This window comes from Oncorhynchus clarkii, chromosome 13 (assembly GCF_045791955.1).
Source record: "Oncorhynchus clarkii lewisi isolate Uvic-CL-2024 chromosome 13, UVic_Ocla_1.0, whole genome shotgun sequence".
Lineage (NCBI taxonomy): Eukaryota > Metazoa > Chordata > Actinopteri > Salmoniformes > Salmonidae > Oncorhynchus > Oncorhynchus clarkii.
Window position 1 is genome coordinate 60,583,633 of NC_092159.1, and position 18,275 is coordinate 60,601,907.

At 44.0% G+C, this 18,275-nt stretch overlaps 1 protein-coding gene across 1 annotated transcript in view; it reads left to right on the forward strand.

The window, feature by feature from the left end:
* The first annotated feature begins 2,337 nt into the window (after positions 1-2,337).
* Positions 2,338-18,275, forward strand: part of LOC139365190 (centrosomal protein of 112 kDa-like) — a 163,363-nt gene continuing 147,425 nt past the window's right edge. Inside the window, exons 1-4 of the mRNA XM_071102646.1 lie at positions 2,338-2,440; positions 8,615-8,714; positions 9,241-9,359; positions 11,508-11,651. Coding sequence (XP_070958747.1) covers positions 2,360-2,440; positions 8,615-8,714; positions 9,241-9,359; positions 11,508-11,651 — 444 coding nt within the window. The 5' untranslated portion in view covers positions 2,338-2,359. The remainder of the gene's footprint in view (positions 2,441-8,614; positions 8,715-9,240; positions 9,360-11,507; positions 11,652-18,275) is intronic.

Genomic DNA, 18,275 nt, shown 5'->3' on the forward strand with positions numbered 1-18,275 from the left:
TCCTCTCTCCCTCCTTTCTCTCTCCCTCTCTCGCTCTTCCATTCACCCCTCCTCTCTCTCCCCCTCCTCTCGCTCCTCCATTTGATCCTCCTCTCTCCTTCCTCTCTCCTCATTACTCTCTCCCTCCTCTTTCTCTCCTTCCTCCCTTCTCCCTCCTTCTTTCTACTCTTCGCTCCTCCTCTCTCCCTGCTCCTCTCTCTGCTCCTCCTACTCTCTCCCTCCTCTCTCGCTCCTACTCTCTCACTCCTCCATTCGCTCCTCCTCTCCCCTTCCTACTCTCTCCATCCTTACTCTCCTTCCTCTTCCTCTCCTTCCTCCTCTCTCTCCTCCTTTCTACTCTTCGCTCCTCCTCTCTCTTTCCTACTCTCTCTTTCCTCCTCTCTCCTTCCTCCTCTCTCCTTCCTACTCTCTTTCCTCCTCTCTCCTTCCTCCTCTCTCGCTCCTCCTCTCTCCTTCCTCTTCTCTCCCTCATCCTTGCTCCTCCTCTCCTTCCTCATCTTCTCCTTTCTCCCTCCTCCTCTCTCCATCCTCTTCTCTCACTCCTCCTCTCTCCCTCCCTTCTTCCCTCTTTCTATTTCCTCTATAAACCATTTTTCAAACGCCCCTGATGTAGTTTGACAAACTTTCTAAAAAGCCCATTTGAAGAGGTGATGTGAAAGTGACACCCACTTGTTTTGGAGCGCCGCTGGAAAAATCTACTAGACTCCCTCACTTCAATCAGCCTAATCTCTCCTCCAACAAGTCTCCTGTGGTCTCAGAGATTGCACAAGAAAATGGTGGTAATTCAATAGAAAAGAAAGCGAAACGAGAGAGAACATCACATGGCACCATTGAAGGAGGATAAGTCTAGCAGACTTAGTTGAAGTTGTGGGATAATGGAAGCAGTAGTTTACAATAGGACTCATCTAGTTTGAATGTAGAAGACCCTGGGAATGAGTACGATACAGATCCTTGTTGCTCGAAAGCAAACATTAGCGTTGTTGTGAGAATGAATGGGGCAGGTATTGGCTAGTTTGTCAAATGTCAATACAATAGGGGACTTAACCATTTAAGCTACCTCCCCAGATACAGGTTACATGACTGCCCAAAAGGTGTTTTCCGACCTGGAAGGACGTATTTGTCACAGAGCCCCAGAGTTGAGCAATGCATCAAACCCTCCAGTGACTAAAACCTGTGAGTAAGTACATTAGTCACAAAGCAATACGAACTCATCCTGTCTAATTCCCATTTGTGTTGACAACGTTAGCAAACTCTTTCCACTGACTGGATGACTGTGTGTCTGTTGGCCCCAGAGCGGCCAAGTCCTGAGGCCAGACAGTTCTACAATGGCACATCAGATCAGGAGCACATGTCATGCCTTCTCCTCACCCAGGGGCAATCAGATCAGGTATACTACTAGACATAGTGAGCCAACAACACAACAACCGCCATCGGCAGTTCAAAGAAGTAGGGGAAGGTGCCCATACAGGGCTAGCCACGGGACAGGGTGGCCTCTCCTATCAGTCTCCCCACGTGTTGGTGAGAGCGTCTCGTTAGCCAGATGAAAGGCCTGTGTCCGCCAGTATTTTACTCAGGAAACCTGAAGCCACAAAGCAACATGACCTCTGGCAGGGCTGATGAGAAGGACATATGACTTAGGAGGAGCTGTGTTAGGTAGACACTGAGAAGGTATATGCTTGTCGTTTAGTATTAAGGCCACTCTGTAATAGCAAGCTGTATCTGAAAGTGGGTGTTCATGTGTCTACCTGGTTTGAGTGTGTGAGTATAAATATTTAGAATTACTATTGTAGAAGTGTGTTACTTTGTCTGGGTGTGTACACTTCTGGCGTATTAACTAAGTGTGTATTATTTTCCTGTGGCATTGTGTGTGTGGGAGTGAATGAAGGGCTCTGGGAGCTCTGTCTTGACATGCAGATTCAGACTGTTGAACTGTTGATCCCCTGTATATTGAGCTGAACTGAAAGGAGCCGGCTGTCAGTGGATAACTAGCCTACATAATGCCTTGTTCTCTCTGGCCAAGCCTGTTCCTGTCACTGACTAATACTGTATTTCACTATTATCTCACACACACACTGTTAGGTCTGGTACATCCCTCCTACACACATTTGAAGTCCTGTTTGTAGATAAATATATTTAGAAATGTTTATGAAGCTTGATTCATTGACAGCGCTGATGCTCTCTGCGCCATCTACAGTAAATATCTGAAATGACACTACTTGCCATTAGTTGGCCTAGTTAGTAAAAACAGGGGCAGCGGACGTTGCCATTGCTATTTTGTCCATCTCCTGTGCTGCATTTGACGATGTGTGTATTGACTCCCCTGTCTGTCATGGTGCTGTGTGTCTCTGTGCAGGCTGAGATGAAGACTAAAGTCCTGGAGGCCAAGCACCAGGAGGAGAAACTGAAGATGCAGCAGAGGCACGACGCAGACGTGCAGAAGGTCAGAGTGCTGACTGATTTATCAATTAATTATTTTAATGATTTAATATGTTTATTTATTTGATATTTTAGATAAATTCACACATACAGCCATAATATCATCTGTAGGGAGGTTATAGTACCGCCCAGACATAAAACCATGAATATAAATGATGGAGGACAAACGCACAGTAAAGTGAGACTGTGCAGAAGGTAGGTATAACAAGGGTGATGTTCCCTGCATCCTTCACCACTCCCACCCTGACACTACATCTGATGTGTTATTGGCTGGGCTCACACCCTTTTCTCCTTCCCTCCTCCCTGGGCTCCCTGTTAGTTTCATTTCACCAGGGGTGTATCGGCTCAGCTCCACATCCAGCACCTGGGATCTGTCAACTTCCTCCCAAAACGTCTGGTTTCATTGTTGCCACAGAGTCTTTAAATAAAACAGAAATAGCCCCATTTTCCCTCTGTTTAAACTGTCGATGAACTCTTTGTCTCTGACAGGAGACACGCTGACAGCTCCTCCACTACCCAGCCTCTCCCGCTCCCCATCCCTCTCTCTTTAGTGTCTCTGTCATTGCAGGCAAATCACACTAATTGTGTACAGATTGCGAGCGATGTCGGATTCAATTTGTTCCCTGTTTACCGGGCGTCTGACTAATGTCTTCAAGGGGGAGTGGTGGTGGAGGAGGGACTTTAACAAGCCCATTCAAAGGCGCATGGGGAAGCTGGCTAGCGCTAGTTTTAATTAGCACCAGGTAGATGAATTATGGATGAGTGTGTGGTGCTGATGGTGGTTAGACTGGTCATCGTCTGGTCATCGCACAATAGCTATATAATTAGCTCAGGCAGACCTGTATTTGTTTTTTAAAACGATAGTGTTGGAGCGCATCAACAAACAGGGTTTAATATCTCCATCTAGAAGGTGCTGCCCGAGGAGCAATCCTCTAAGGATCCGAGATGGCTAGAATACCACGATAGTGAACAACTTTTTTCATAATGCTGTGTAGCCTAGATTATTAAGCTCCATTGAGACTAAAGAGATGGTTAACAAATAACAACCCATATTGTACATCTTCAGATTGCTATGCTATCTCAGATTGCTGTATGCTATGCCTTTGTGTGTAATATAATGGCACCTCTTCCTCCAGACAGTGGGATAGTATTAGTGTCTAGGCAGTCAGGCTGGCTGGAGTGTCTCTGCAATAGAGATGTTATAAAAGACCCACAATTACCGTCCTAAAAGCTGTCGTTCCTCTGCTCCCACTCCCAGTCCCTCTGGACCCCATCTCTGACACCCCGTTACGACGGCCCTCTACATGTGCCCAAAACACACCCTCCTCTCTCCTCTCAGGAAGGCCGATGGGAAAATGGGAAAAGTGGACGTCCCTAAATGTTCTGTGAACTTTCCTTTACCCCCCTTCACTCCCTTCCCTTTCATGTCTCCCATCCCACTCACTCTGGCCACAACAGGCTTAGACACAGAGTGCACTTCTAACAGACAAAACCCAGGACAAATAACCCTCTGATGGTCCCTGGGACTGTTTCGGAGGGGATATAATCTCTCTTCCAGGGGTTTTTGATCAAATCTCCACCGTGTGTATCAAAAGACAAGGCGGCGCTGTGAAATGGTCCACAGTCCTGAACTTGTGTTGTTTCTCTCTCCTCTCTCTCTCTGTCTGTCATGTGTTGTAAAACCACCTCTTTCATGGTCAGGTCCCCTCTACTAATACAGCTCTGAGGATATCATCATTCCCAATAACACTGATCTCCTAGCATGTACTGCTATGCATAACTGTAATCAGTTCAGTACAATGGAGAGCCCTGTGCTCATAGTTTCTAAAACAATGTACTGGTATCTGTTATTTGAAAAAATACATGTTTCACTCATGCATGTGATATTTTATTTGATGTCCGAATTGGAAGGGGATGTAATGGAGTCAGAGGATGCAGTGAAGTCAGTCAAGGCTCATCTGTAGACACCTCCTGTTATGAGATGTGTTTGGGGAAGGGAATTCTGTTGATGTTGTGTATCTCTCATTAAATCAAATCAAATGTTATTGCACACACACATCCGTTAGTGAGAATGTCTGCTTTGCCAAGATAATCCATCTACCTGACAGGTGTGGCATATCAAGAATCTGATTAAACAGCATGATCATTACCCAAGTGCACCTTGTGCTGGGACAATTAAAGGTCACTCTAAAATGTGCAGTTTTGTCATAACACAATGCCACAGATGTCTCAAGTTTTGAGGGAGCGTGCAATTGGCATGCTGACAGCAGGAATGTCCACCAGAGCTGTTACCAGAGAATTGAATGTTAATTTCTCTACTGTTAGCCCCCCCCTCCCCCATCTACTGTAAGCCGCCTCCAAAGTCGTTTTCAAATAATTTGGGAGTATGTCCAACTGGCCTTACAACCACAGACCACGTGTAACCATACCAGCCCAGGACCTCCACATCCGGCTTCTTCACTTGCGGGATCATCTGAGACCAGCCACCTGGACGGTTGATGAAACTGTGGGTTTGCACAACGGAAGATTTTCTGAACAAACTGTCAGAAACCGTCTTAGGGAAGCTCGTCGTCCTCACCAGGGTTTTGACCTGACTGCAGTTTGGCGTTGTAACTGACTGCAGTGGGAAAATGTTCACCTTCAATGGCCACTGGCACGCTTGATGAGTGTGCTCTTCACGGATGAATCACAGTTTCAACTAGCAGACAGCGTGTATGGCGTTGTGTAGGCGAGGGGTTTGCTGATGTCAATGTTGTGAACAGAGTGCCCCATGGGGGAAGTGGGGCTATGGTATGGGCAGGCATAAGCTACGGACAACGAACACAGTTGAAAGCACAGAGATACACCATGAAGATCCTAAGGCCCATTGTCATGCCATTTATCCGCCGCCATCACGTCATGTTTCAGCATGATAATGCACGGCCCCATGTCACAAGGATCTGTACACAATTGATTGAGGCTGAAAATGTCCCAGTTCTTTCATGGCCTGCATACTCTACAGACATGTCACCCATTGAGCATGTTTGGGATGCTCTGTATCGACGTGTAGGACAGCGTGCTCCAGTTCCCGCCAATATCCAGCAACTTCACACAACCATTGAAGTGGAATGGGACAACCACAAGCCACAATCAACAGCCTGATCAACTCTATGCAAAGGAGATGTTGCGCTGTGTGAGATAAACGGTGGTCACACCAGATACTGACTAGTTTTCTGAACCACACCCTTCCCTCTTTTTTAAGGTATCTGTGACCAACAGATGCATATCTGTATTCTCAGTCATGTGAAATCCATAGATCCATAGAACTGTAACTCAGTAAAATCTTAGAAATTGTTGCATGTTGAGTTTATATACTGACCAAAAATGTTCATGAGCTGAAATAAAAAAAAAATCCCAGAAAATGTCCATATGCAGAAAAAGCTTCTCAAATGTTGTGCACAAATGTGTTTACATCCCTGTTAGTGAGCATTTCTCATTTGCCAAGATAATCCATCCACCTGACAGGTGTGGCATATCAGGAAGCTGATTAAACAGCATGAACATTACACAGGTGCACCTTGTGCTATGGACAATAAAAGGCCTCTTTAAAATGAGCAGTTTTGTCAAAAGTGTTACACGACTCAAGTTGAGGCAGCGTGTAATTGGACATGAATGCAGTCAGCATGCCATCAGAGCTGTTGCCAGAGAATTGAATGTTCTAAAATGACAGGACATGAGCAGATGTGCAATTTATTGTGGAGCCCTGTGTACATGGCCAGAGGCTGTCCCATCAGAGGAGTCTCAACTCCTGTGCAGCAAAGGGTGGCAGTACATCTGCAGTGTCAGAAAAGTGAGTTTTCACTCGGTCACACAATGGGCTGACGAGAAATCATTAGAATCATTCACTGGAGGGCTCCCAGCCTCAGCAGACACATGTCAGATATAAAAGCTCTTAGGACCCTGTGTGCTGTTTGATAGTCTGACCTAGGTAGCCTACAACACCCTGAAATAGTAATCAAACTGTCGATAGCTAAAATTCTGCATAGACATTCATTTGTCAAGCAGAAACAGCACAGAGCCCATCATAAAAATGACTAACGTGTGTGTATAAATAGACAGCATGCATATTCAAATTGAAAGTTTTATTTGAAATCTGGTCATTACAAAGTAGCATGAATAACAGTCGGGCCAAGCTGCATATGACATTCTGAAGGCCAGCATTTCAGCCTTCCTCACTGTCCAGTCAGTTATTTCTGAGGGGAAAACAGTTATTTAAATGAGAATTGGATAACAAACATTTCAATTTGAGAGTCTACGCCAGATAAGGAACAGTACATTACTTTTGAGGATACTTCACAACTTTGGATCCAGCACTAGGGATTTAAGGAGATGCTTCATGGGATACAACATTAAAAGAGGGCTGAGCTGTGTCTCCTGGAGAGTAGCGGGTGTTGGACAAGACCTCTCTGCCTCATTCATAGCTGTTATGGTTCTGAAAAATACATCTGAATGGAGGTAGAACAGGATCAGGAAAGATCTGCTTAATCATATCACCTGGCTCCTCGAACTCAGGGACCATTTATTTCTGCTTAATCCAAGGACCATTTTTTTTCATCTGATTAATCCAGGGGACTGGTGTTTGCTGCTCAATCTCAGGGGCCAGGTTTTTCTGCTTAATCCAGGGAACCTGTTTTTTCTGCCTGATCTAAGGGACCTGTGCTTGCTGCCTGATCTTGCGGACCTTAGCTTGCTGCCTGATCCCCTCACTTTGCTGGTTGATTAGAGCGCTTGACCCCGGTGATGTACTGGGCCGAACGCACTACCCTCTGTAGTGCCTTGCGGTCGGAGGCAGAGAAGTTGCCGTACCAGGCAGTGATGCAACCCGTCAGGATGCTCTCAATGGTGCAGCTGTAAAACCTTTTGAGGACCTGAGGACCCATGCCAACTCTTTTCAGTCTCCTGAGGGGGAATAGGCGTTGTCATGCCCTCTTCGACTGTCTTTGTGTGCTTGGACCATGTTAGTTTGTTGGTGATGTGGACACCAAGGATATTGAAGCTCTCAACCTGCTCCACTACAGCCCCGTTGATGAGAATGGGGGCGTGCTCGGTCCTCCTTTTCCTGTAGTCCACAATCATCTCCTTAGTCTTGATCACGTTGAGGGAGAGGTTGTTATTCTGGCACCACCCGGTCAGGTCTCTGACCTCCTCCTTATAGGCTGTCTCATCATTGTCGGTCAATCAGGCCTACCACTTTTATGTCATCAGCAAACTTAATGATGGTGTTGGAGTTGTCCTGGCCATACAGTCATGAGTGAACAGGGAGTACAGGAGGGGACTGAGCACACACCTCTGAGGGACGCTTTAACTGTGAGTGTGCTGCTCTCTCCTTGTATTGGCACCTTGACTCGTCTAGCTTTCAGTTAGAGACAGCTGGTGGCAATCAGTCAGGCAATCTCAACCTCAGGTGTAGCAATTATACAGTATTGCTCCATGATGGACCCTGTCCAGAAACAACCCCTAGCCCGTTCCCCAGGCACTTCATGTAGATCTGAAAGAATTGGATAGGTGTCGTACTCCACCCGGCTGATTATTTTGCCATCTTGCTTATACCTATCCAATCCTTTCAGATCTACACAAGTGTCTAGTGCTAGGGGTTGGTTCTGGACGGGGCCTTGGGCTACTAATTTAAGTGGTTCACTTTCAATAAGTCTAGCTTGCAAAGGTATGAGGACACACATTTTGCACCCACCACAGTGCACTGAAATCATGTTGAAGCACATCATTTCTACTGAGCATGTTCCTGAATGTTATGCTCAGATATGTCCTGTATATCTGCATACCCAGGCAGGTAGCCCAGTGTTTAGAGCGTTGGACTTGTAACTGAAAGGTTGCAAGATCGAATCCCCGAGCTGACAAGGTAAAATTATGTCGTTCTGCTCCTGAACAAGGCAGTTAACCCACTGTTCCTAGGCTGTCATTGAAAATAAGAATTTGTTCTTAACTGACTTGTCTAGTTAAATAAAGGTTAAAAAATAAATAAATAACCACCTGAACAAAAACAGTAGATGAGAAATGAAGGAAGAGCTGAATATGAGGTGTGTCCGGAACTATACTATTTATACAACATTTTGCAACTATATGAAACAACATGCAACACTTTTGAACAGGTTGAATTTACCTGCCCCCTTTTCCACTTTAGATTTTAGACCGTAAGAATGGCGAGATCGATGAGCTGAAGACCATGTACAGAGCCAAGCAGAAGGAATCGGAGGAGAGTGTGCGCAAGCTGGAGAAGAAAGGTGAGAGGTCGTGGGGTCATAGTGGGGGTCGAGCCTGGAGGCAGACTCAAGGGGATATTTACACCAGTGTGTCTCTGCACACTCAGAGTAAAACCCCAGTTTAAACTCTGTGTTACTGTTACAGGGTGAGACCCCACTGGTGTGGCCCGATGCTACCCAGCTGTGCTCCTTCTAACAGCACGTTTATGAGACTGATATTTCACACTTGTCATAAACAGATTCTTTAGTGACAGTGCATGTTGTACAGTACACTTCCAGCACAGAGCGATTTAGTTGCAGACGTTCTCTATACTCAGCTTTAACCCCTTTATACTATGGGAGATTGGAGATATTCTCAGTGCTGACATACAATATGAAACAACAATGACGAGGGATACAAAGCATGTGACTTTCACAGAACTTGCTTGAAGTAGTGTGAAAGAAACAAATGTTGTGTGTGTGTGTGTGTGTGGGGGGGGGGGGGGGCCTGAGGCTGGGCCTTACTGAGTTCTCTGTCTGTGTGTGTGTGTTGTTTTTCCATCCACAGTTCAAAGCGTGGTGCGCGAGTCCCAGGTCATCCGTGAGAGCAAAGAGAAGCAGATCGGCGAGCTGAAGAAGATGTCAGATCAGAGCACTGACTCCCTGAAAAACGAGTGGGAGAAAAAGGTAAAGGAAAGTTGAAGGGCTGAAGTCGATTTCCAACCAGCCCTAGCCCCTAAGCACTCCTAAGCCTGAGGAAGGCTGCAATAGAAGGATTTGAAAGGGCGGAATCTGGGCTGACCTCAACCAAGCCAGGTTCACTATAGAGCTGGGAAATCTTTATTCTAGACGTTTCTTTGTAGGCTCATTCGGCCAGGCCTGTGTGTTTTTTTTTACTGAAAAAATAATGTTAGTACTTCTTCTCTAAATTGTCATTTCAGTCCCGCTAACTCTAGTTAACTAAGCTGCTCAATGAGATCTTAATGACAAGTCAGTTAAGAACACATTCTTCTTTTCAATGACGGCCTAGGAACGGTGGGTTAACTGCCTTGCTCAGGGGCAGAACGACAGATTTTTACCTTGTCAGCTCGGGATTCAATCTTGCAACCTTACAGTTAACTAGTCCAACGCTCTAACCACCTGATTACATTGCACTCCACGAGGAGCCTGCCTGTTACGCGAATGCAGTAAACCAAGGTAAGTTTCTAGCTAGTATTAAACTTATATTATAACAAACAATCAATCAATCATAATCACTAGTTAACTACACATGGTTGATGATATTATTAGTTTATCTAGCGTGTCCAGCGTTGCATATAATCGATGCGATGTGTATTCGCGAAAAAGGATTGTCGTTGCTCTTCTGTGTACCTAACCATAAACACCAATGCCTTTCTTAAAATCAATACACAGAAGAATATATTTTTAAACCTGCGTATTAAGCTAAAAGAAATCCAGGTTAGCAGGCAATATTAACCAGGTGAAATTGTGTCACTTCTCTTGCGTTCATTGCACGCAGAGTCAGTGTATATACAACAGTTTGGGCCGCCTAATTTGCCAGAATTTTACGTAATTATGACATAACATTAAAGGTTGTGCAATGTAACAGGAATATTTAGACTTAGGGATGCCACCTGTTAGATAAAATACGTAACGGTTCCGTATTTCACTGAAAGAATAAACGTCTTGTTTTCGAGATGATAGTTTCCGGATTCGACCATATTAATGACCGAAGGCTCGTATTTCTGTGTGTTATTATGTTATAATTAAGGCTATACTTTGATAGAGCAGTCTGACTGAGCGATGGTAGGCAGCAGCAGGCTCGTAAGCATTCATTCAAACAGCACTTTCTTGCGTTTGACAGCAGCTCTTCGCAATGCTTCATACATTGCGCTGTTTATGACTTCAAGCCTATCAACTCCCGAGATTAGGCTGGTGTAACCGATGTGAAATGGCTAGCTAGTTAGCGGGGTGCGCGCTAATAGCGTTTCAAACGTCACTCGCTCTGAGACTTGGAGTGGTTGTTCCCCTTGCTCTGCATGGGTAACGCTGCTTCGAGGGTGCCTGTTGTCGTTGTGTTCCTGGTTCGAGCCCAGGTAGGAGCGAGGAGAGAGACGGAAGCTATACTGTTACACTGGCAATACTAAAGTGCCTATAAGAACATCCAATAGTCAAAGGTTAATGAAATACAAATGGTATAGAGAGAAATAGTCCTATAATTCCTATAATAACTACAAAACTTCTTACCTGGGAATATTGAAGACTCATGTTAAAAGGAACCACCAGCTTTCATATGTTCTCATGTTCTGAGCAAGGAACTTAAACGTTAGCTTTCTTACATGGCACATATTGCACTTTTACTTTCTTCTCCAACACTTTGTTTTTGCATTATTTAAACCAAATTGAACATGTTTCATTATTTATTTGAGGCTAAATTGATTGTATTGATGTTATTATTATTAAGTTCAAATAAGTGTTCATTCAGTATTGTTGTAATTGTCATTATTACAAATACATTTTAAAAATCGGCCGATTAATCGGTAGCGACTTTTTTTGGTCCTCCAATAATCGCTATCGGTATCGGCGTTGAAAAATAATAATCGGTCGACCTCGACTTGATATATCTATTGAAATTGAGAGTGAGACAGAGCGACGCAGGGAGAGACAGACTCAGAGAGACAGACGCAGAGAGAGAGACGCAGAACAGGCCAGAGTTGGTACAGTAGAATGTCTCTGATTGGACACCTGGGCCAGTGGAGGTAGCCAAGGTACCACACGTAGTAGCTGTGATAGGCTGACTGACGCTGTGGTGTCCTTTGCCCCTCCTCCCCCCAGCTGCACGCGGCGGTGGCGGGCATGGAGCAAGAGAAGTTTGACCTGCAGAAGAAGCAAACAGAGAACATTCAGGTGCTGCTGGAGGACACCAACCAGAGGCTGGCCAAGATGGAGGCTGAGTATGGCGCCCAGACACAGGCTAACGTGAGTGGGGGAGATTGGGGAAGTTGGAGGAACACTGTTTTCACCATCAGTAACACTTACTGTATACACCCTCTGTCTCATGTTTGAACACGCCCCCTCATAAAGTGTTTGCGGACAAGCAGAGCTGACATGAAGGGTGAGGTGTCCTACCTTACAGTTAAAGTCAGAAGTTTACATACACTTACGTTGGAGTCATTAAAACTCGTTTTCCAACCACTCCACATTTCTTGTTAACAAACTATAGTTTTGGCAAGTTGATTAGGATATCTACTTTGTGCATGACACAGGTAATTTTTCCAACAATTGTTTGCAGACAGTTTATTTCACTTATAATTCACTGTATCCCAATTCCAGTGGGTCAGAAGTTTACATACACTAAGTTGGCTGTGCCTTTAAACAGCTTGGAAAAGGCCTACCTTCAAACTCAGTAAATATTTGCTTGACATCATGGGAAAATCAAAAAGAATTGTAGACATCCACAAGTCTGGTTCATCCTTGGGAGCAATTTCCAAACGCCTGAAGGTACCACATTCATCTGTACAAACAATAGTATGCAAGTATAAACAGCATGTGGGGCCAGACTACGGTTTGCAACTGCACATGGGGACAAAGATCGTACTTTTGGGAGAAATGTCCTCTGGTCTGATGAAACAAAAATATAACTGTTTTGCCATAATGACCATCGTTAGCCAAAGAACACCATCCCAACCGTGAAGCATGTTGGTGGCAGCATCATGTTGTGGGGGTGCTTTGCTGCAGGAGGGATTGGTGCACTTAACAAAATAGATGGCAACATGAGGAAGGAAAATTATGTGGATATATTGAAGCAACATCTCAAGACATCAGTCAGGAAGTTAAAGCTTGGTCGGAAATGGAACTTCCAAATGGACAATGACCCCAAGCATACTTCCAAAGTTGTGGTAAAATGGCTTAAGGACAACAAAGTCAAGGTATTGGAGTGGCCATCACAAAGTCCTGACCTCAATCCTATTGACAATTTGTGGGAAGAATTGAAAAAGCATGTACGAGCAAGGAGGCCTACAAACCTGACTCAGTTACACCAGCTCTGTCAGCAGGAATGGGCCACAATTCACCCAATTTATTGTAGGAAGCTTGTGGAAGGCTACCCAAAACATTTGACCCAAGTTCAACAATTTAAAGGCAATGCTACCGAATACTAATTGAGTGTATGTAAACTTCTGACCCATTGGGAATGTGATGAAAGAAATAAAAGCTGAAACAAATCATTCTCTTTTCTATTATTCTGACATTTTACATACTTAAAATAAAGTGGTGATCCTATCTGGCCTATAACAGGGACTTTTTACTGGATTAAATGTCAGGAATTGTGAAAAACTGAGTTTAAATGTATTTGGCTAAGGTGTATGTAAACTTCTGACTTCAACTGTACCTTCCACCTTGTAAAAGTCTCTCTGCCTTTGCATCGAATCCCATCTAACCTGAGAGTGTTGCTGTGTGTGTGTGTGTGTGTGTGTGTGTGTGTGTGTGTGTGTGTGTGTGTGTGTGTGTGTGTGTGTGTGTGTGTGTGTGTGTGTGTGTGTGTGTGTGTGTGTGTGTGTGTGTGTGTGTTAAGGACCTACGGTGGGACAAAGTAGGGGTGGGGGATTAGGTATGGATGTTCAGCAACAGGGGCCATTTAGACACGGTACAGTACTTCATGAATTTAGCTTTCACAATTAACGTGTACATACACACACACACACACTTTCTCTCACTTTCGCTCTCACACACACACATTCTCTATCTCCGTCTCTCACACACGCAGATATTTGCAATCAATAGCTTTCACAGGTAAACTGTACTCCTACCCATACACACACACTTTATCTCTTTCACTTTATCTATCTCACACACACACACACACACACACACACACACATGTGCAGCGAGATAGTCTGTCAGCAGGATGGAATTTAAGAAGCATCAAAAGCGGGCCTGCGAGGCTGGGTAAGACCCTTCTTTAATAATTAAACACAGTCTATAGCCAGGTGAGGCCCGCAACATGAAAGGGCCCTCTTTCACTGGAAATTAGGTGCTCTACCCCTGTTAGTTTAGGCTGACCTCCACACAGAGGTACACATGCACGGGCGTACACTCACATACACACACACACACACAGGTGAGGTAGCTCTGAACTCCCCCTCTCTATTTGATGTCTCAGTATCCAAGCCCTCTGAATTATTTTGTTTGTCTTTCATCATGCAACCGTGTGCAGTGTTTCTGGTGCTTGCCAAAAAACAAAAGGTAAAGTGAAGTTTATCAAAGCTATCTGACAGAGTGAGAGTTTCAACATATAACACACACATTTTCACGGAGGCTTCTTCCCCAAAGAAAGGTGTTTTGACACCTGTAATTGTTTTAGAACTTGTCTGGTGTCTAGAACAGTTCAGGTAGAGCAGCTTCTAGTGTGTATGTCAACATGAAGACTAGCTGAAATATGACTGAAATCTCTTTGTTTGTGCTTGTCTGTGTGAGTCAACGGAGACAAAGAGAACAGAGCATGTCCCTGACAGACCACTACAGTATTCCTGTACCATAACAGCATCTCTAGCTGCATCACACCCACAGGTGGCATACAAGCACTCCAAGTCTTCTGCTGGTGTGTAATATGTGGGAATATGTTTAGGTATTCTGCTGGTGTGTAATATGTGGGAATATGTTTAGGTCTTCTGCTGGTGTGTAATATGTGGGAATATGTTTAAGTCTTCTGCTGGTGTGTAATATGTGGGAATATGTTTAAGTCTTCTGCTGGTGTGTAATATGTGGGAATATGTTTAAGTCTTCTGCTGGTGTGTAATATGTGGGAATATGTTTAGGTCTTCTGCTGGTGTGTAATATGTGGGAATATGTTTAGGTCTTCTGCTGGTGTGTAATATGTGGGAATATGTTTAAGTCTTCTGCTGGTGTGTAATATGTGGGAATATGTTTAGGTCTTCTGCTGGTGTGTAATATGTGGGAATATGTTTAGGTCTTCTGCTGGTGTGTAATATGTGGGAATATGTTTAGGTCTTCTGCTGGTGTGTAATATGTGGGAATATGTTTAGGTATTCTGCAGGTGTGTAATATGTGGGAATATGTTTAGGTCTTCTGCTGGTGTGTAATATGTGGGAATATGTTTAAGTCTTCTGCTGGTGTGTAATATGTGGGAATATGTTTAAGTCTTCTGCTGGTGTGTAATATGTGGGAATATGTTTAGGTCTTCTGCTGGTGTGTAATATGTGGGAATATGTTTAAGTCTTCTGCTGGTGTGTAATATGTGGGAATATGTTTAGGTCTTCTGCTGGTGTGTAATATGTGGGAATATGTTTAGGTCTTCTGCTGGTGTGTAATATGTGGGAATATGTTTAGGTCTTCTGCTGGTGTGTAATATGTGGGAATATGTTTAAGTCTTCTGCTGGTGTGTAATATGTGGGAATATGTTTAGGTATTCTGCTGGTGTGTAATATGTGGGAATATGTTTAAGTCTTCTGCTGGTGTGTAATATGTGGGAATATGTTTAAGTCTTCTGCTGGTGTGTAATATGTGGAAATATGTTTAAGTCTTCTGCTGGTGTGTAATATGTGGGAATATGTTTAAGTCTTCTGCTGGTGTGTAATATGTGGGAATATGTTTAGGTCTTCTGCTGGTGTGTAATTTGTGGGAATATGTTTAAGTCTTCTGCTGGTGTGTAATATGTTTAAGTCTTCTGCTGGTGTGTAATATGTGGGAATATGTTTAAGTATTCTGCTGGTGTGTAATATGTGGGAATATGTTTAAGTCTTCTGCTGGTGTGTAATATGTGGGAATATGTTTAAGTCTTCTGCTGGTGTGTAATATGTGGGAATATGTTTAAGTCTTCTGCTGGTGTGTAATATGTTTAAGTCTTCTGCTGGTGTGTAATATGTGGGAATATGTTTAAGTCTTCTGCTGGTGTGTAATATGTGGGAATATGTTTAGGTCTTCTGCTGGTGTGTAATATGTGGGAATATGTTTAAGTCTTCTGCTGGTGTGTAATATGTGGGAATATGTTTAAGTATTCTGCTGGTGTGTAATATGTGGGAATATGTTTAAGTATTCTGCTGGTGTGTAATATGTGGGAATATGTTTAAGTCTTCTGCTGGTGTGTAATATGTGGGAATATGTTTAAGTGAGACCACCTCTTTAACTGGCGTTGGTAGGTCATCCATCACTGAATATTGAATCTGTTACATTATGTTACGCAACTTGTCTTTGATAAATATTTTGGGCACCAAATGAACCAATTTTTATTTATTTAAAGAAGACCCATTTTATCCTAGTTAAATCTATGAAGGACTCAGGAGAGCAAAGCTAATATGTAGCCTATCACTACACACTTGTCACTTTGTGTGTGTCTCTCTGAAGGAGCCCATTAGTGGAGTTCAGTGCCGGTAATGTAACGTGCTGCTAACACCTGGTGCTCAGGGGAGTGCGCCAAACACACACACACAGCCTCTCCGTCTCATCCCATGCCAGGGCGTTAAGTGTCAGCACACGTCCTGGCTCAGTCCACCTTCGTTCCCCCTTCATTTTCTTAAGGCACTCTTGTTGGCCGCTTGCAGACAATTTACAAAGGACCCCTCTCACGGGGCCTGACGGCACTGGCCGTCCCTCTCTGTCCCAAAAACACACAGAGCTCTCCTGTCTCAGTCAGCTCTCATCGGTTAGAGGACTGCACACTCCCCATCCAGCCACTTTGTCATCACATGTATCAACCTGCGAATGCGCTGCATTCCAAACTGTCACACAGAGACTAGGTGTTTTTGGTTTCCCATTGGTCCTGGGAACGAAGCCATCAGTTTCCTGACCGGTAAAATGGAAAGTTTTTAAACGTTCTGAGAATCGAAGTGAAAATGTAGCCTATTCTGGGAACATACATTTTTTGTTATACTGAGGTTCTGAGAACATTTTACTATGGTTTCCTGAAAGTTTTCCCGGGAGGTTTTATTAACGTTCTGACAATGGAAATTCTAGGTTATTTTGAGGTTTTTGAAAAACTTTCACTGAAAGTTTCAGTAAGACTTTTATTAACACTACTAGCTTAGTTTGGGTTCACTTTTTTAACTCCAAGCACAGAAAGGATGCATGAACATTTTCTTAGGCATTAGTCATGAAAATTAGTCATGCAAATACATTTATTTTTTATTGTGGCACGGCATCAGTGAGATTCAAACCTATGATCTTCTGATCTCTATCTATAGAATTAGTCCACTGCGCCACCAGGAAAGAGAGAGCTAGCATGCCATGTTTTTTAAAACTCTAACAAAGCTGTTCATTTTAGTATATTCAAACAGACCCCATTTCAAAGTCAACATTCAGGTCAACATTCACAAGGCCGCTGGGCCAGACGAATTACCAGGGCGTGTACTCCGAGCATGCTGGCAAGTGTCTTCACTGACATTTTCAACCTGTCCCTGACCGAGTCTGTAATACCTACGTTTCAAGCAGACCACAATAGTCCCTGTGCCCATGAACGCCAAGGTAACCTGCCTAAATGACTACTGCCCCGTAGCACTCACATCTGTAGCTATGAAGTGTTTTGAAAGGCTGGTCATGGCTCACATCAACACCATTATTCCAGAAACCCTAGACCCACTCCAATTTGCATACCGCCCCAACAGATCCACAGAAGACCAATCAAATCAAATCAAATTTTATTTGTCACATACACATAGTTAGCAGATGTTAATGCGAGTGTAGCGAAATGCTTGTGCTTCTAGTTCCGACAATGCAGTAATAACCAACGCCTATTCCCCCTCAGTAGACTGAAAAAATTTGCCATGGGTCCTCAGATCCTCAAAGATATACAGCTACACCGTCAAGAGCATGTTGACTGGTTGCATCACTGCCTGTTAGGTAACTGCTCGGCGTCCGACCTCAAGGCGCAGCTATCCTGCACCATTCCCAGAACATTGTGGGATGGTTGTATGCAAATCAACCATTGGACCACCACACTCTCACCAAGCTCTAAAAAAACAAATGGTTCTCAGAACGTTATGTGCTAGCTGGGCAGTCACAATCAGCTGGGTCACGGTCATTAATCACCAAACAGAAGAAAACAGGGTGGGACTAGATGGACATTTTTGTTTTCCTATGCAAAATGTTTTGCTATGATGTATCCTAATGAACACGCCCCTGGACTTTGTTTGATCACCCTCGATTGAGTTTAGAATGAGGGAGTCTGAATGATTGGTAATCTGGAGCGGTTGTCTGGTTTATGAAGAATGGGATTAGAGGATTTGGTGGGATTACGTAGGCCAAGAGCAATGAGCTCAACTTCTGTGTGCCCTTTAAACTTGTATTGTGAGGAGGCAGAACTAGGCAGAGCAGGAGAAAGCGAAAGAAACAGCAGCTTGGGGAGAGAGAAAAACGCTTTTGGGAACAAGAGAGAAGATGTTTTCATAGGCAGGCGGAACAGTTGACTTTTTGAAGTCTATTTCTTTAACTTTCTCTTTGAGACTTTGCAGAGGGAACGAAGAGCCTACAGATTCATCAGATGTGTCTTTTAAAACAGTCCCACCTGATAGGATCTATCCCTGGTGCACTGAGGACTTTGATGTCTGCTTAGCTGAGAGTTGGAGAATCTGGTTGCTGAGAAACACAGTC